At 46.8% G+C, this 20,365-nt stretch overlaps 1 protein-coding gene and 1 pseudogene across 1 annotated transcript; both read right to left on the bottom strand.

The window, feature by feature from the left end:
- Window positions 1–976: 976 nt before the first annotated feature.
- Window positions 977–5,094, bottom strand: LOC140219879 (uncharacterized; annotated as a pseudogene).
- Window positions 5,095–15,480: 10,386 nt separating this feature from the next.
- LOC140219878 (uncharacterized) lies at window positions 15,481–18,000 on the bottom strand. The gene has a single exon (XM_072289915.1). The coding sequence runs from the start codon at window positions 17,998–18,000 to the stop codon at window positions 15,481–15,483; it is 2,520 nt and encodes an 839-aa protein (XP_072146016.1).
- Window positions 18,001–20,365: the final 2,365 nt, after the last annotated feature.

Here is a 20,365-nt window from a genome sequence, read left to right as displayed (position 1 = left end):
CCAGTCGCTATGTTTGCAGCCCACAACGCAACAAAGTCGAATCATGGTGCTCGCGAAAAGACTGACTCTGGCCGCGGAGCTCTCGTCAAAATGAAGCACGTTGTAACACAAGCAGACGACGCTTGCTGTGTGCCGGAAGTGCGTAAGTGTAGTGAGAAACTGTTCTTGTGCATTCTCTTTCTGTTACTGTTTTTATAGAAACAAATTAACTAACATTCCAACTATTACAAACAACACTCGTTCACCATAAAGTTGGAAAAATTATTGATGACGTGCCCTGGGCAGCCAATCGCATAGCTCGCCCTACTAACGGCATTAGGGAAAATAACGTCAAATGGGTAGGGGCGGCTTAAAATTCAGCCGAGCGATGTCCTGTGATCGGCAGCGATGTACATTTTGAAAGCTTTATAATAAATTGCACATTTTATGCGGAGCACTTAGATGCGTCAATTAATGATTACAAGGACCTACTCTAACGACTCGGTACGTTTGTGCAAAATTGTTTCTGTGTCCCTTTAAGATAAGGAGAAGCCATTTTTACTACAAACCTTCAATGCTAAGGGCATGCAACATAATAGCGGTTCAAAACAGCGTAAAAACATTCGAATAAAACAGGCATGTCAGCACAAAGCATAGATGGGAAATGCCATAGTTAAGAGGAATTTCAATTTCAACTTACGACAACAGTGTTCCAATCAGAAGGCAAGCACGTAAGCTTGCCGGCACTTTCATTCATACCAAAAGCGGGTGTGTACCTTATAAATAAGATAGGACTTGCAAATTGCCCAGACGTGGTTAGAGAATGAAAGCCAAATTCTAATGTCACTTTTGAGGTCATTAAAAGAGTGACCAGGAAAGTCACCAACACACACATACATATGTGCTCATCTATACACACACATACTATATCAAGGCCACATATTCAAGCAAAGCAGGTTAGCCATAAACTGGTTACATAGAAATATGCAAATATAATTCAAAATACTCTCTGAAACAGATATAGGAAAAAACAAGGAAAACTGAAGAACCGCACCAGTTACAATATCAAAAATTCATTACAAAGACATTTCATGCAGCTTTTTCTCGAACGACAAAGTAAGATTTCAAGACCACTTTCTGTAAGCATTTGCCATTGTAAGCAAACAAACTTCACCATTTACTGGCAATACTTTGTACTGCAGGTAATAAGCTTCCCAAGTTCAAACTGACCAACATTATAAATTTAGATATGCAGCTGTAAGGAATACAATCTCATAGTTGCCATAATTCTTAATTTAGATACTCTACACAACACAGCCAAAATTGAACAAAAGTGACATCTACCAACCATAAAGTTGTAAATGTACAATGTGTTTTTCTACTTAGCTATTGGACAGCCATAAACACCCTGTGCACAATGTTATTAAAATGGAAGTTGTCTCTACAACATTTCACACGTGTAGCAAATGCTATAAATGAGCTTTTACATTTGTTTGTTGAAAGGGAGCAGGTACCAATTTTTGTGGAACCTAATTCAGTGCAATGCAAAGCACAATGCTACCAATGGCACCCAATACAGCAGCAACGGTAATGCCAGATTGCCATGAAAAATATTGTACATGAATTTTCCAATCTGTCGAGGTCATGACTTTTAAACAAAACTGTGCAATGGACATGCTTTTATTAATATAAACTACATTCTTTTCATGGCCACCATACTCTCCCAGCACATTTTAGTTAGCAACTGTAAAAGCCCTCCTTGAATTTCTAACCGAAAGTTTTGTGCTAATTGTGAGCTAGCTCCAGAAAAGGTCCCTATAGTATTAAAATTTAAAAGAAAAATTTTCTAGGAAGGCGCCTACATTTAAATTGACACATGCACTCAGCTCAGCTCACCAGCAGTGTTTTCTGTGCTAGCCTTACAAAAAATATTTTCCCGCCACATTCTATGTAAGTGCATGGGTTAACATCTGCTGATAATTCAAATAAAATTTCCTGCTCTGCTCTCCTAGATTCCATTACATGACTTGTACTATAGGCACACTCAGAAAAGAACCTACGTGGCACAATAAATATTTTTACACAGCCGCTCACATAACTGAATGAAACAATGTGTTTGGTTTTGAGGCATTTTCCTTGGCCTGTCACAAAAGCAGTGCTGTCTGTTTTGTTTGGCCTTGAGTACTGCTCAGTGTGGAACATGTTTCCGGCTGCAATGACTCGGTCATGCTCCACAGCAGGGCCACAGATAATGTTGCAAAGATGTTTGCGAACAAAGCTGAGCAATGGCTCTGACACACCTCGTGGCTTGCTCACAAGGAGAACAGCATCGTTACTATAGTGGCTAGGCTTTGCCAAAAATTGCTAAGTATGTGGACTGGCTTGTGCACTCAATCTCTTATAGTTACTGGCCATCATGATGCGTTCAACAATTTGAATAGGCACACCTTTGGCTGACATGACTAACTCTTTAAGGTGACCAATGTGGTACTCAAAACTGAAGCAAGAGTCTGCCCAAAGGGGACCTTGTAGGACAACACTCTTTGGGATGGGCAGTAGCTGGTGCACATTGTTGATCATGTGCTTTTCACCATATAAAAACTGCACGTCAACAACAAACCGTACAAGGCAGTTTGTACTAGTAGGAATGTTGTCTTTGCTCACTGTGTCTTGCAACAGCAGTGCAATGCCTTGTACAAGAAGTGAAAAATGCTTAAAAAATTGTGCTGGCAAAAGCCCCTCAAGGCATGGTAATGAAAAGTACAACAACCACTGCTGCCATTCAGATGCTTTCCGATACTTTCGTACTGAAAGAGACCGAGGGAGACGCGACACACAAAGATGGGGCTTTGTTGCACATAGGCGCTCATCAATGATTGAAAGAACTTGTGGTGAGCCAATGTAATATGGCTCATTCACAGCAGACAGCCAAAGCTCTGTAAAATGCCGTGATACCCCCAACAGGACACAATGCATGTAATCTGGGGTGAAGCCCCAAATTACATCAAAGTACGGCAGGTTGATGAGAGGAAATGGGCCTTTTACACCTTTGTGTACTTGGTGTAGAAAAGATGCCTTCTCCATGTGTTTCTTAGTATTTTCTGCATTTCTTTCATCCTTGACGTTTATATCCATAGGATACTTGACAGTTCCTGTTTGACAAAGCAAGTAGAGTGCAAATGGAACACGAAAGGTCTTGCCTGTACCGTTAAATGAAATTATGGGTTTTAACAAGTGAAATTGCATACTGGTTTATGAGGGACTCTGCAGTGGACAGCTCAGATTAGTTCTGATAAGCTGAGCTTCTTTTTTTTTTAACATGCACCCAAACCACTGTAAATGAGCATTTTTGCTTTCTGCCCTCACCGGAACGCTGCTACCACAACTGAGAATTGAATCTGCCACCTCATACTCGGCAGCACAATACCATAGTTACCAAACCAGTGCAGTGAATGGCCAATGCACTTAGTGTCCAACATCATTAAACGTGATTATTGTGGATTCCAACTAACATAGGATTCATTTTCTAACGTTCACGCGTGATTATGTATTGTAGAGGTATATTCAGAGTAAGAATCAATTGTGAGAAGTAATACAATAATACACTTAAACTATCCATCTGCATATATCCTTTGTTCATTATAAGAAGCCTGAAGGTGTCTATAGGCAAGTGAGAGCTACACCTAAATATGAATAGCTAATCATAAAATGGCAAGATTTGTCACCAGCTGTGCTCACCATGCACGGTCTTTCCACGGTGCAGGCACCACCCGCAACCGTAATACCCATTGTACTGCGTGAAGTTCTGAAGTGATGCTCGAGCGGGAGCGTCAGCACAACAGCTGAGGCAGTACACCTGCAGCAAGCACATATGTTATCATGTTGACTGTTGTTTTTGTCTTAAAACAGACATTCTATTTTTAAAACACAATTGGTCGAGCTCCTACTCTAGAAGGTTCAGACCTGTAAAGCAGGGAAATCATTTATGCCATTTCAAATTTGTCACATATCCTTGCTTAGTAGGCATACAAACTTAGGTATCTGTTTCAAACAGTAGTTCCGATGACATGCAGGTCTGACATTAGCTACTTGTAGGTTAACAAAGCAGCAATTGTGCAAATTGCCATGAATGAAAACAGTTACGTAAATAATTCTACTCCCCTCAGAATGAACTATATTAGTGCCAGCCATCCACGTCACACCACCAGTGGCAAGGTCCCTCATTTGCTGGACAAAGCTGTTGAGAAGCAGAGTCATGTTGGGGTGTGACTGACCGTACCATAAGGCACTCACGACGACATTTTTGTGCCGCATCTTCGGTGGCAGCTCATTGACAGTCAGCTGTATCGGCCAAATAGAAAACTTCGACGATTTAAAAAATGGGCTGCCGTCAGCATTGAAAGTGAGTGTCAGGTCATGCCTTTTCAATTTATGTCTCAGCTCTCTGTACAGGGAACCATCCGTAATGTCAGACACTTCGTTCATGTCTCTGCCAGCCTGTACTTGGTCAATGGACTGCAGCCTTTTAACCAGCGCATTTGCGATGGGTTTCTTGGAGAGCAGCGAAGAAAGTTGCTGCACAATAGGCAAGATGATAAAAAAGTGACCGTCTAGCACCAAATTCCGCCCGCTATACGTTCTTTTACAGACGGAGCAGCTGACCTGCAGACTATTGCGTTCTTGCAGATCGCCCGATGTTTCCGCCAGTAAATTCATGCAAGGTGCACAGTAAAAATGGAACCGGGCATCGCGGATATTGGCTCCTACTTGTTTTTTGAACAGGTACTTTGACGCCGGAATGTCGTGCCTATCAAGTATGTGCGCGATGAACTTCTGCAGGGCTTCAACTGCCTTCCACGACAAGCAGAACTCCAGTGAAAAGTTCAGTGCCAGTGCCAGCAAGTCGTTAGCAGATGTTTCATCGACGTCCTCAGTCTGTGCCGGCGGTACTTCACTATCACTTTCGATGGGCACTTGCGCCTCAGGATGTCTGGAGTCGTTCTCAGGTTCAAAGCTATCGTCCTGCATCATTTGCTCAATGTCCGAGTCGCTGTCGGTACACGGCATACATGGCGCTGACACCGCATCACCGTTTCCATCGTTTTCTTGCAACATGGCTTGATAGGAATCGCACTGCGACATTGTACGTCTTTGAAGATACGTTCTCGTAGATCTCGGAAGGCCGTGGGCATTGTTCATGGTCCCTAAATACTGCTTGCGAGGACCCATGGCCGCGAAAAACTGAGCTATTAATGGCCAACTGGCCAACACGGCAAACACAACAGCGGGAGCTGGATGATTGGATCGGACTGAATCGCATTGGATGGTAGTTGCGAAAAGAAATATCTTTGTTAAAACAACTGCACTAATATTTGTTACTTTTATTGACATGTAAGTATTTTTGTTACTCTAACATTTGTTTTGTCACTTTTATATGTTTAGATTTTTATATTTATTCAATTTATTTTACTTTACCGAGCGCTTAAATCCAAAGCAATCCGATCCGATCTGGGCAAGTTTTCGATGAGACCCACGTGAGAACTATGCCTTGAGTTGTGCGTGCGTTTGCACCGGTCGTGGTTTGCACTAGCTAGTTTGCGTTAAGGATGTTTGCCGTTGTAAGATACACTAGAGATTTTGATGGAAAGCTTCATGTGATTCCTGCTTCAGACATAAAAAATTTCAGGCCGAAAAACAATTTAGATTTTGATAAATTATGTTTATTCAGTATTTTGGCGGGACCCGGTAGACGGTGAAAACACCGGCTACTACAACGCCCAAGTCCTGATGCTGGCAGGTATGTGCTTTGGATCCATTGTGAGTTCTTGTTAATCATTATTACCGTTACTATGCATTCTTTAGAAACCGAAGCCGAGGTCCTTCGAAGAATGGACACTAAAAGGCTGCAAAAGCCAAAGATTCGGCCGGACCTCAACAGCAGCTCGGATGAAGGGGCCGAGACGGCCGAGTGTACAACGCAAAGAAAGAAAGTGGAGAAAAAGGTTAGTGTCTGCCATATAAATCTGCAGTACTGCGGTATAGTTAGTGCTTATCAGAAATATGTGTGAAAGCAAAGATGCACGCGAGAGTCCTAATTTTGCCAAAACATTTTGTGTCTAATTTCACACATTGACAGAGTTCACGTGAATTGTTTATACCTCATAGACACAGAAAAAAAACCGGGAGACTGCAAGGGATGCGATGTACGACAACATCATAAACAAGACCCTGGAAGACGCCCATGCGAATTCGCAGCAAGTGGCGCAGCGCCCCCAAGACAAAGTTGCGCGCACTCGTCAACATGTAAATCTCGTGAATGAACTCACGCTAGGCTGAAAAAGTTGAGAACTGTGCGCTGCTAGTGTAATCAATGACCCACTTTATTGACTGTAGCGCAAGCGGGCCCGCACTGTGATCGAGTCGGGGAGCTCAGACAGCGACTCTGATTCATTGTGCGCGCTGAGCGAGCTGAAGGCAGCGCAAGAAAAAGCGCAGGTATGAAAGGCGAGGGCCATGGAGTACAAGGAAGAGAGAGATTTTCTCAGGGATCGAGTCACTTCGCTAGAGAAGTGCCTGGAGAGTAAGATTTTTCAGTGTAAGTGTGACATATTTTATTGCTAATTCGTTCAATAAGTGCCCTGAGATGCGGCAGCGGCGCACTATTGCTTACCCTTTAACTGCTTTTCTTATAGTGGAAGGCACCCTTCCCCAGCAGCTCTTTCAAGGCTGCAGCAGCAGCAAAGGTTTCATATTTTATTATTACTTCTAATGAAGTGAATGTATATGACCATTTGAATTATTACCATGCATACTTAGAAGTACGTGGTAATTTTGTTTTTGTTACTGGTGTTTAGCACATACCGCTATGCAGGGCAGTTGCTCCTTAAGAGAAGTGCTGATCCTACAAAAATTTATGCCTTTCAGCCCCATCCGTGACAGTGGGCAGACTCGAAGCTGCTGCCAAAATCCCCAAGGAAGTAGAAAAGAACAGCAGTGACAGAGGTTTGACCTTTTGTTACTTATATCCTACATTTGTTGGTACTAGCTGTAAACTGTATAATCACTCGGCAATCGTTTTACCTAGCTGTGTAAGCATTCTTAACTTGTGAGATCATGGAGCAGAGGTGCAGCCAAAGTTAAGAAATATTGCTGCGGAGAGCACTGATATAACATGTCTGAAAATTTACGTTGTATTACAGTTGGTTTTACTGCAGAAACCTCGCTGGGTGACGAGTTGGCTTGTGGTGAGTCTCTTTTCCTTCTCTGGCTGGCACATCCAAAGGCAATGTAAATAAGAACCAATTATTTCATGTGCTTTTCTAAACCACGTTTGGCTCTCTGTTTAGGTTCCCCTGGATCCACGGCTCCCAGTGCTTCGCAGCAGCCAATGTTGCCTGCACCACCAAGTATGCTTATCCTTGTTCTGGCCTATGAAGCATGCCTAATAGCGTTCAGTATTCTCAGTTAAATACAGTAAAAATCAAATGGAAGGCAATTTTTGTACATTTTAATTTGAATGACGACCTCAGTCAGCGTGCACCCTCTTGAATACTAATGCAGCAACAGCTGCGCTTCCTCTGCATTCTCACATTTGTGCCCAGCTAAAGCAACATGTGTTAGTCTCTGTTCACTTTCATCATGTACCACCATGTTACTTAGAGTTGGGCTTCCTCGTTGGCTATCAACATTGCTAAAGCTGAGAAGTTTTAAGATATAGTGCACATGCATTGAGCATAACACTTTGGTAAATAAATATAACATGTGATACAGTCAGGTGAAGCACTGGTTGCCATTCTATTATCATTAATTAAAGGTTCTTGCTAAGGGTCAGACATTGTCAGTACCCATCCATGCACTTCCATGTGTTCTCGTTTGCCTTTTTCAGTTTTGGATGGCTACAGTACATGAACCTTAAACGCCTCGTCACATTTTAGTTAACATTTATCCGTGTCGCTGGGAACACGTGGTGAACGCATATTCTCATGCAATGAGCAGCCACCTATTATGTTGCTGTTTCCTTATTTGTGAAAGTGTTGACAGTGCTAAAAGCAACATCAGGGACACAATTTTCTGTGCTGATCAAATGAAGACACAACGTATTGCATAACTATAGCTTTTTCAAGCGAATAAATTGAGCAATAAAAGCTGAAAATTACTTCTTGAATGGAAATGCCAGTAGGTGTTCACCTGGTGTTACTATCTAGAAAGCAATTTTTCTTTTTATTGGCCAATTACAGTTTTGGCACAGGCAAAAATTGTATTAATAGGACTGACACAACTTCATTGCACTAATTTGCAGAATGCAACAAAAACAAAACGTGATCAAGTGACCTTTATTTTGCAGGCCAAATCAGCAACTCAACAACAGTTGCTAACTTTTCGTACTTGGACGATGGCACTGTGAGTATAAGCAGATTAGTCCATAAGCCATTACCACAATTCCAGCTAGGTACAACTTTGACCTTAGGCAGAAAGCCGATGCCTTCTATTATTTTATATTTTCTTTCACTTTCCTCATGGTCTGCTGCCTTATTATGACTTTGTATGTATTATATTGCTTTTTCTCGCAGTTCCACCTTGCCAAGGGAGTTGTGCGGTCTGAAGCTGCCTTCAAGATCATGCGCAATCTCAAGCCAACACTTGTCGTGAAGGACACGGCTGAAGCTGTGTGGGGGAAGGATGTTTTAGAAAAGAAGAGCGTCACAGGGATGGTGGCGCCACGGAAAAAATGTCTGGGCGAATTGGCTAAAGAGCCACTAACACCCGAGAAGGTTGCTGTTGTTGCAGGTGAATTGATGAAAAAATATTTAGAAAACTTCAAACTGTTGCCAACTTGCAATGTATTGACGGCTGCCACAAACAGTGCCAGTGGTTTAATTCACATACACTAGCTTAATTGCAGCTTCCATTCAAGCTTCTTCTGAGTTGTGCTGTGGCAGCTGTCACTGGAGCTTTTTAATCTGTTTCTGTTTCTACATTTGCTCTTTTCACAGCCACGCTGAAGCACTGGGGTGCAGAAAAGAACATAGACGTGGAATCAACACTCCTGAACCTGGGCCGCTTGCTGTTGGAGAAGATCCAGGATGTCTTAAAATCAAAGCGTCGGTTCAAATTGCAATAAAACCTGGCAAGCTGTCCGACATTGTCGATTATGCATCTCTTGATATATTGAGGCCTGTGGCCAGTTGGCTGCTGCGGCCAGCTTGGCACTAACAGCTCGGCATACGTACCTACTGGTTCCAATGCCTACTGGTTCCAGTAGCTACTGGTCCCACTATCTACTGGTCCCACTATCTACTGGTCCCACTATCTACTGGTCCCACTATCTACTGGTCCCAGTAGCTACTGGTCCCACTAGCTGCTGGTCCCACTACCTGCTGGGAATGGGCTAATAAACCATTACAACTGGGACCCGTAGCATCCCAGTGGCGAATTTTCACCTGGGATATTACGACCCCAGCGGCGGTGGTGGGTTCGTCCTGCTCTGCACGAACGCGAGAAGCTTGGTCACGGCACCAAACTGCTACCACTTCCAGCGGTTCTCAAAAACGACGGGGTGGTTACGCATCAACTCGATGATCATTTCCGATGTCACGAGAAAGTAGGCCGCCATCTTTCGAATTTCTAACTCGCGCTCCAATTGGTCCGCGGTTATAGAATCTGGCGGCAGCTGTCGCGAAAATCGGTCCGGGACAGATCGGTGCGGAAGGGGCTATTCCGGCGAATCTCGTCGCCGCCTAACTAGGTTCCGCGCCGCTCCAGACGTCGAATGTCTTAGTGCGAACGCAAGTTGGGATTCTTTTTCGAATACTATATTTCTTTTTGCCAACACAAATGTCGCCGTTCGGCCTGAAAGGCTTATCATCGATTGCGATAGCAAATGAGTCGACAGCTAGCTATACGAAGTAGGGATATTAGTTTTATAGGCCGTACAACCTTGTAAACATGGGCGTAATAACTAAATTAACAAGCATGGTGAAATGCGTGTTCAATCAAATAAACGCATATCAATTGACCACGAAAAATATTTCTCAAAACGCTGGAGTGAGGAAGTGCGGCAGCGAGTGAATTGACCTTCGTGCTGCGTCTCGCACCAACGTTAACTAAGCCGCGAAAACAGAGGGCGAAGCAAACTGTGCCCCCATCGCTGATGGTACTCAAGATACAGCGGGCCGGGCGGTCGTCCGGAGTACAATGCACCTCCTTCCCTACTCTCCCCCCAGAGCTTCGCGCAACGGAATACGACGCGCTTCCTCCCGCTTTTCTCGCTGGCGTGCGCGAGATTCAGCCACGATCACCGTCTCACCCTCGCAAGCTTTTAAATGCGCACATACAGCACATGGCGCGCGGCGCCAATTTAGTGCCCATAGACTTTATGCAGAACTTCACGGCGTCGGCGGAAATGCACTTGGAGTGTCCATATAATTCCCATCGCAATAAACATTACCTAGGCCGAGCGGACGCTCTTTACTTTCATGACATGAGAACGAACTGATCCGTGAACTTTATGGCGGCATCGCCAGGCGCCTTCAGCTTTTGCATCCTTTCTGGTATTTGAAAATTCAAGGTAAGATCTATTGCAGAAAGGTAGCAAGGGTAATTCAGCTCCACTAATTACTTGTAGATAGTGTTCCTTTAGGATGTGCCTTCCTTCCATGATTCACCTCCGCAGATAGACGAAACGAGGGCGTTTTTCTGCCCTCTGATCAACACCGTTCGTAAGTGGTTCGACCGGCGCGGTGAGCTGCTGCAGGGGCCCGATGGTCTGCCGTGTCAGTGGACGGCCTACGTGTCACGGGCGACCGAACTGTTCATGGGACGGAGACGGCAAGGAGCTCGTGTCAGCGACATCGCGCTCTTGGCGATGTTGCCCTTCCAGTGCTGCCTCGTAATTCTACAGACACCAATGACCGGCAGCGGCACTGAGGCGAGAATGTGTTTTGCATTGCGGAGGCACACAGTTTCACACTAAAATCATTATGGGAATATGTGGTGCTAGTGTTACCGGGTGCTGTCTGCACAGCGCCGTGGAGTACTTTGGTGCTTTGGTGCAGCATGAGAATTGTGGATATACCGATTGAAAGTTGGGTGAGTTGGTATGGCAATATTTTCTTGGATTGTAGCGCGAAGTGACACACACACAGACAAGAACAAGACAGGACGAGCGCTCGTCCTGTCTTCTTCTTGTGAGTGTATGTGTCACTTCGCGCTGCAGTCCAAGAATTGTGGATATAGCCTCATCCCTATGCTTTCGAGAAAATATTTGGTTTCACGTTTTAACTTAATATATTCATCGAAACTTTGCAGTACTGCCAATACTAGCCTCGTTGGCCATATATAGTTTACCATCGAACTGTTTAACACCAATGCTCAAAAGACTCAAATCTAGCGTAACATGCACCCGGGAAGTGTCACAACTCCTTATGCATTCAATGTAAGGTGATAGAATAAAACTGTTCCTAACGTTCAACACGCCACCGTTCCAAAAAAAAAATGTCCTACGAATAGCTTTTGCTGTATAGTCCCGAGAAACGCGGTCCAAGCCTAAGGGATGGACATCGTTAGAAGACAGAGACATTAACCTATATACAAGAAACGGTTGCCGCATACCCAGAGTCGATTCAATCAAGGTCTTGGGCATGATCGTTGAGTCAGGGGATACAAATGGCAAGACTATACGCAAGCTAATTACCAAAACTGAAAGTGCTGTTCGTTTAGTTCGGAAGGTATCAAATCGGCATCATGGACTCAAGGAGGATAACCTCATTCGACTAATGCATGCCTTCGTTCTGTGCCACTTTATATACGTGGCAGCCATGCATCGATGGAAACGGGCAGAGCGGGATAACTTGAATGCACAGCTTAGGAAGATTACCAAGCGGGTTCTCGGGTTACTCGTATACACTTGTACACAGCGCTTAATGGAGCTTGGCATTCATAACACTCTTGAAGAGATTGCAGAGGCCCAGGAGCGCGCACAGTTAACTCGCCTCACAACAATGAAGGCAGGGAGATCCATCTTGCAGGAACTCGGATATCACCCCGATAGAGTAGCGGAGGAGTTCTCTGACGTTCCTCCGTCGATTCGTGAGAACATTACGGTCGCGCCAATACCTAGGAACATGCACCCCGATCATAATCGCGGTAGAAGGAGGGCAACGGCGGCCAACCTCCTTAGGCAAATACACAGTGATCAGCGACAGGTCAGCTTTGTGGATGCCGCTTCTTGTAAGGGACGTCGGGCGTTCACCATCGTCACTATTGATGGTCGGCAAGGAATCACCAATGCTGCCTCGGTTCGGACGAGGGACTCCGAAATAGCTGAACAAATGGCTATTGCACTAGCCCTGCTGGATAGCTCACGGGAGGTCATCTATAGTGATTCAAGATCTGCAGTCAGAGCATTTGAAAAAGGCACCGTTTCCAAACAGGCCCTCAGACTTATTGGTTGCAAGGCAATCACGCACCACTTCATTTATTGGTTTCCCGCACATCAGGGTCAGATAAAGGGTGCTCCTCTCAAACTCAACGAGTTTGAGAGGAGCATCCCTCAGCTCACTCAGCTCAGCTCAGCAAACTCAGCTCACGGGGCTGAGCGTGAACTTGCCCACCGCGCTACCCTCGACCAATCGGAAGCCGACTCCCCAGAGAACAGGGACACGCCCTCCACCTACAGCGAGATTACTAAACACTACTATCTCAGCCGTAGAACCTACTTTGTTCCTCATCCGCACCCCAATAGAGCTCAAGCATTAACGCTCCCTCTACTACAAACGAATACCTATCCGAATCCGTCGCTCTTACATAAAATCTATCCGGATACATATACCAATGCTACCTGCCACGATTGTGGACAATTTGCCACGTTAGACCACATGCTCTGGCTGTGTGCCCGGTCACGCTCTATCATCGCCAACAGCTCGGCCAGATGGGACGTGGTTCTCCGCAGCCCTCTTCTGGCTGTCCAGCAGGCCCACGATGCGGCCGAGAGGCTCGGCCTTCCGGCTCCCACGTGGGAGCGGCCCGCTTCGTGAAGACTCACGATCTGCAGGACTTAATTAAAGTTATACCATACCATACCATACAAAGCACAAAATACAATAGCTGGCTTTTGAAGTGAGGCTATGCCATGTTTTAATTATAATTCTTTATTCCTTTGGTTTTGCAACGACTGCCACGCTAGATTTTCCGCTAGTAAAATCAGAAGAACAGAATTCAGGGCCCTGAACCCTGTATGGACTTCCTCCATCCTGTTTGTGGCATAGGGAATAAGTCGTGGCGCTGCTGGTAGCAGCGATGCCCGATTGGGCTTCACGGGTTTTATCAGGCCGCAGGACCGCGTGGAACGAAGTTCGTAGTTTAATTTGTATTTACATAAAACGATTGAGAAGTGCATGCTTCCTATAAGTTCTTATATGTTCGAAACAGCAAGCTTGGTCACTTGGTAGGTTAAAATCTTCGTGAACGAACTACAGGAAACGGACGAAGGCAGGACTTCTGATGTGTCATTTCTTGCCGGTCATCCATTTCGCCCTGTTCGTTTATGAAGATTTCTTTCATATTACCCATTTCGAGGAAGGCGTATTCTTAAACTGCGCCTACAGGCAGAAACAATGCCTCCAATGCCTCTACCCTACTGGAATGTGAGTCAACACTTTTTGTACCATTTTATTGGGGGCGCCGCCATTTTTAGTCACAGCACCATCTAGCGTCCGGTGCCATACTGGTATGTGGGATCGTGCTAGAGCGAGCACCGCGAACGTGTTGACCATGAGTGGCTAGTTTTGGCGTTTTCCTGGGAGGTGTCAACAAGTTTTGTGGATTGTGAAACTTCTTAGGGTGTCTTTACTAAGCTTTTAGCTTAGATATAGCCTCATTATCGAACGGCAACGGGCCTAGAGGTGCTGCCACACCTCTGCCCGCGATCGAAATAGGAGGCGAGTCAAGTCTGAACTTTGTCGATATTTAACATACGTGCAACGTGTTCTTGTCTGAGTAGCCTTGAGCTCTATTAAGGTATCACTCAGTTGGCAACAATCAGAGGTGTCTCCGCGTGCCATGCGGTGTGCCGCACCAGCGTACCTCCCAATACAGGTAACAGCGAAGCTCGCAGAAAATACCATTTGCTAGCCTTCGTGCTCCTAGTTTTTTGGCAGTACGATTTTGTAGAGAGTTGCAATGTGGGCTTGTTGGTAACGCATATTCAAGGGGTGTACGGTAGCGCAATCAAAAGACAGGACAAAAGGAGACAAAAGTGTGTGTCCCTGTGTGTCTTCTTTTGTCCCGTCTTTCAATCGCGCTACCGTACACCCCTCGACGACGATTTCCTAAGCATTCTTTACCTGGCACTGTGGACTGGCTTTACAATTAAAGAAGTGCAAAATAAGTCGACCAGGACGGCCGTCAGTATGGATAAAACATCCCAGTAACAGTGGCCGCGAATATGCCAGAATCAACCAAACGCACGCGATGCTTTGAAAAAAATATGCGCACTGTTAGGTCTCGACTGGTGCCTGTGCAGGGGCACCTCGCGGACTCGAGAGGGTTCAAAAACGAACAACTACTCTTTGCAACAGCAACTTTAATTTCTGAAGTAATACAGCAGGCAATGCGCGACGTCGGCCAGACAACTTGCCAGCGGGCATCGGATGCACGGGAGAACCAGTGTGAATTAGGGGTAAGCAGTAAAATCTGCAAGGTTGTTTAATGGAGCAGTGAAAGTTGAAAGCTATGATCCGTAGTATATGGCCATGTCAGCTCTGCCTAAATGCAGAAAATGTGATCGCTGAATGTCACAATGTGCACGTGACATCTTTGCCTGTTCCAAGCAAACCATCAACTGACTTGGGTCCTTTCCATCTGAAGCTTTTTATGCTATAAGGCTACCAATGAATATATACCAACATGGCTGAGTCCGAAGCACTTCTTTTGAGAAGAACACCTGTAATGACAGTTGTGAATTAGAAATCATTTATTGTTTATCTGAGTAACAAAGGTGCTTATGCTGGCCTCGCGGATCGCACTTGACGGGATCAAAGCGTCCGCTGTCCAGCTAGATAACGGGCCGAACGCAGTTGAACATTTAAAACAAACTTTAATTACACTAAGAAGGTCAAGAAAGCAAGTCAACAATACACAAAACGTTCAGTTTTAGCCCTTAAAAAAGTGGTCCGGTCTCTAGGGCCGGTGGGGCGAGTCTGCCCGTCCCGCGCTTTTCCAACCGCGGTTTCCATCCCCGTCGCCACCCCCAGTCATGGGAAACATCACGCGACACCCCGAAGCGTCGTCACTGGGTCACTTCCAGGAACCAAACGGAGGGAGCGGGGCCTTTCTCTCGCGCACAGCTCGGAGTACGCGGGGGGTCAGTGAAAAAGAAAGCAATAAAAGTAAGGAAGGCTCGCTTCCCTCTTGAAAGAAAAGTCTGGCCATGCATTCGCGATGCGCACAGAACACTCCCCGTTTGGTGTCTTTCGTTGTTAAGACCCCACCACTATATCACGGTCACAGCAAACGCACAACTTCTGTTGTTGATCGGAAGAATGTTTTCACAACCCCGTCTTTGGCTGTTTTCAGCTCGACCTTGCACACCCTTCCATCTGCGCTGGGCAGGCTCTGTGTGATCACTCGGACGGGCCCGTCGTTGCGGGTTGCTTCTTTATCCCTGAGTAGAACAACGTCGCCTTCTTTGAGGTCGGGTTTCGCTGCTTGCCATTTTCGGCGTTGCTGCAAAGTAGTGACATACGTTGTGCGCCAGCGCTTCCAGAACTCGTCAGCCAGGTTTTGCACGAGACGCCAATGCCGTTTGTAGAGGTTGCTTGTATCTAACTGCCCAGTTGTTACAGATGCGCTTCCGTGTTTTGGGGTTAAGAGTGTCGCCGGAGTTAGGATTGTGGGATCTTCGAGGTCAGACGAAGTAGGAGTTATGGGCGTGGCAATAATGATGGCCGCGACCTCTGCCAAGAAGGTTGCAAGAATGTCATGCGTGAGCCGTTGATGATGTGACTGAATGAGCATTGAGTCAAGAATGCGGCGTGTAATGCCGATCATCCGCTCCCACGCACCGCCCATATGGGGCGCGTGCGGTGGATTAAATATCCATTTGCAGCCGTTTCCGCTGAGGAACTTGCCTATTTTTGAGCGATGAATGCCCTCTGCGCTGATTCCAAGTTCTCTGCAAGCTCCGATAAAACTGGTCCCGCAGTAAGAGCGTATTAGCTTGATGGGCCCTCGCACTGCTAGGAACCTTCGGAAGGCATTAATGAAACTCGACGTATCCATTGATTCGATCAGCTCAATGTGCACTGCGCGAATGCTTAAGCAAGTGAACATGACTGCCCAGCGCTTGCTGTTTGCAACACCACCTCTCGTTCGGCGAGAGGCAATCATCCAGGGACCGAAAACATCAATTCCAACATTCGTGAAAGGAGGATCTGTGCTGATTCGGTCTGCCGGAAGGTCAGCCATCTTCTGGTCGTGAAAGCGCCCTCGCAGCTTCTTGCATGAAATGCATGCCTGCAGCACGGATGAGATGCACCTTTTACCTCCGACGATCCAGTACCCAGCAGCTCGTACGGCTCCTTCTCTGAATTGTCGGCCTTGGTGTTGCACGCATTCATGGTGGTGGTGGCGCACGAGAAGCGTCGCCACATGGTGCCGACCCGGCAATAAGAGAGGATGTTTCTCATCGTTCGGAAGGTCGCTTCTGTTCAAGCGGCCGCCGACGCGCATCAAGCCGTTGGCGTCTAAGAATGGGTGAAGCCTTCGAAGCGAGCTTGTCTTGTGAACCTGCTCTCCTCTCTGGATACAGCATATGTCTTCATAAAATGCGTCCTGTTGTACTGAGCGAATGATGACGAGCCTGGCTTTGGAGAGCGCCTCAACGGGAGCCACCTCTCCATGTGATGCGTTCTTTGCGCGATGGGCAACCTGGATCAGACTTGCTACAGCACGAGTGAGAGATTTCCAGTTCGAGAGCCTATGAAAGCGTTCGGCTCCGAGTCGCTGTCGTTTGTTCACCTCCATCGCCAGAGTGCAGACTTCAGAGCGTATTTCTTTGTCTTCGTCAGGATTTAGGAGGATGAAGCTCGACGACCGCGCTTCCTCTTCTCGTCGTGAGAGAAAATCAGGTCCGGACAACCAGTTCGTGCTCGTAAGCTGCGCCGCTGGAATCGCTCTAGTGGCGTGGTCTGCAGGATTTTCGTCTGTGTGAACGTATTTCCACTGTTCAGGTTGCGTGCTGCTACGTATCCGCTGCACCCTGTTGGCCACATACACGTAGAACCTTCTTGTTTCGTTGTATATGTAACCCAAGACCACTTTGGTATCCGTGTAGAACGTCACCGAGTTCGGCTGGAAGTCCAATTCTCGTAGTATAGAATCGGTCATCTCTACAGCAAGCACTGCTGCACACAACTCAAGCCTTGGAATGGGGTGTTCTGGTTGTGGAGCAAGCTTGGCCTTTCCCATGACAAATCCGACGTGTCTGTTTCCTTGCTTGTCAGTCACGCGTAGGTATGCCCCAGCGGCGACGGCTCTTGTGGACGCGTCTGAAAATACATGAATGTCCCTACTTTCGGCTTCAAGCCTCGAGACTGGCGCATACGTTCTTCGCACGTGAAGGTGCTGTAGTGTCTGGAGAGAGTTCTTCCACTCGTCCCATCTCTGCTTTTTCTCGTCCGAAAGCGGCGTGTCCCAGTCATAACCCTTCGTCACGAGGTCACGGAGCAGGTACTTGCCTTGAACCGTTATTGGAGCCACAAACCCTAGTTGATCGTAAAGGCTTTTGACGGTCGACAGCACTCCTCGCCGCGTATATGGCCTGTCCTGACGAGGAGCCCTGAAGACGAAGCTGTCGTCGCCTATGTCCCACAGTAGACCGAGACTTCTCTGCGAAAGCGACACGTCTATACCGAAGTCGAGGTTTTTCAGTCCCTGGGCGTGGTCCTCTCGAGGAAATGCATTCAGCACATTCTGCCTATTCGAAGCTATCTTGTGCAGCCTTATGTTAGCTGTTGCAAGCATTTTCTGCGTTCTTTGCAGCAGACTAATGGCGTCTTCTTCGCTCGGAAGAGACTTAAGCACATCATCGACGTAGAAATCTCTTTCAACGAACTTCCTGGCATCTTCACCAAATCGTGGGGCAGCTTGCTGGGCAGTCCGTCGAAGGCCATACGTTGAAACAGCTGGCGATGGGCTGTTGCCGAAAACGTGAACCTTCATTCGGCACTCTGATTTCTCTGGAGATATCGTTGTCCTTAAACCAGAGGAACCTCAGGTAGTTCTGATGGTCCTCGCGAACCATGAAACTGTAGAACATTTGCTGGACGTCTGCTGTAACCGCAACTGGTTCTTGCCGGAAGCGTATCAAAATCCCCACAAGGTTACTCGTCAGGTCAGGGCCGGTCAGGAGAACGTTGTTCAGAGATACCCCTTCATACTGAGCGCTGGAGTCGAATACGACTCGGATTTGGTCAGGCCTCTGGGGGTGGTGAACGCCGAATATGGGCAGATACCAACATTCTTCGTCCACGTGAAGTGGTGGAGCTTCCTCTGCCTGACCCTTGATGAAGAGCTCGTTCATGAAGTTCACGAAACGTTCCCTTGTTTCAGGATTTTTTCGCAGGGTACGCCGTAGCGAGAGCAGACGAGACAGAGCTTGTTCTCTGTTGTTTGGAAGCCGACTTCTCGGTGTGCGAAAGGAGAGAGGGGCGACACAATTGTTTAATTTGTCTTGGGTGAATTCACTATTCCTTATCTTGAGGAATGTCTTGTCTTCCATGGAGAGAGCACGCTGGTTGTCAAGTTCTGTTGTTTCGAAAAGATTCGGGGCCAGGGTGTCATCCAATGTTGCTGCCAATTGTAAATCTTTTGAGACCTTATCCGCAGAGTAGAGAATCGGCGCCTCCCTTACAAAGAAATATCTTGGGCACGGCTCAAAAAGAGATGGTCGCCCACTGTCCAGCACATGGGTCTTGAACACGTTGACGCTGCCGGTTTTCCGCGTTCGACCAACGCAAACGTCACCGACAGTGACCCATCCGAGGTCGAGCTTCTGAGCATACGGCGCGTCGTGGGGTCCGTTGATTGTCTGACAAACCTTGTGAGCTCTTAGGATATGCCGGTCAAGGAGGAGCAGTATTTCAGCCTCCTGAAGAGGCGGAATGTGATTTGCTACAGACTTCAAGTGCGGGTAGTGCTTTGCAGCATCAGGTGTTGGAATTTCATCTCTGTTTTCTGGCATTGCCTTGCACTCGAGGAGAGGCGGAAGAGGGAACTTGACTTCGCCTAACATGATCTGCCAGAAAAAACCATGAACGACTCTTCCAACCACTTCAGTACTGCCGGAGCAAGTGCGGAGCGTGTATTGCGCAGGCGTACCCTTCACTCTGAAATCGTTGAGTTCTGGCCTAACCAACGAGCGGTTACTCTGGTCGTCAAGAATCGCGTACGCTCTGACTGTCTTCTCAGGCTGAGTCTCATGGGTCACCTCTAGGAGGCAGATTTTAGCACACGACTTTGTGCTGTTTCCAGCGTTTGCCACTTCAGTACGCCTAGATGTGACTCTTCTTTCTGAGTCATCTGTGGTACTGTCATCAGACCCACTAGCCCTTGACGGCTCTGAGGTTGGCAATGCTGGGTGAAGCGCTGTAGCATGGTCGGCGCTGTCGCATATGAGACATATCACAACTGCCTGACATTTCCACTGCACGTGGTTCTTGGATGAGCAGCATCGTAGGCAGATCCCTTGCTCCTTTATGAAATATTGCCGCTCTTCCAAGGTTTTCTCACAGAAGGCGCGACACCTTTCCAAAGGGTGAGGTTTCTTGTGATATGGACACCACCTTTTCAAGCCCTTCGATTCCGGTTGTTCGTTAGCAGTGGCATCTTGATTAATCTAGGCAGAAGCAGGATCCACTTCTGTTTTTCTCGTTGACACAGATGATCTTTGCCGCGTGGTCTTGGTAGCATTGTCTTCCTTCCTTTGATTGAACTCAGACGAGGCATATTGTGGATGCAAGATGAAACTCGAGTCGTTCCTCATGCAGGCCTGATCTCTAACAAATTTGCAAAAGAAAGAAAAGGGTGGAAATGCAGTGTCGTGATCTTTCTTGTATTTCGACCCCGCCGACATCCAATTCTCTTGAAGTCCAGATGGCAACTTCGAGACAATTTTCTGCACCCCTCTTGCGGTATCCAAGTAGCCAAGACCGGCAAGATACGGGTCAGTTTTCGCAGGAGGTCGCCAAGTTCTTGGAGTCTGGTATTTTTCCGGTAAGATATCTTCAGGAAGTCTTCCAGCCGCTTCAGTAATGCATCCTCAATTGCCTCAGGGCGCCCGAAGACGTCGTCTAGCCGTTTCCACACGACGTTCAAGCCCGTTGAAAAG

The sequence above is a fragment of the Dermacentor andersoni genome, chromosome 1, assembly GCF_023375885.2.
Source record: "Dermacentor andersoni chromosome 1, qqDerAnde1_hic_scaffold, whole genome shotgun sequence".
Classification (NCBI taxonomy): Eukaryota; Metazoa; Arthropoda; class Arachnida; order Ixodida; family Ixodidae; genus Dermacentor; species Dermacentor andersoni.
The sequence above is the reverse complement of the archived record's forward strand: the minus strand, read 5'-3'. Positions and strand labels throughout refer to the sequence as shown.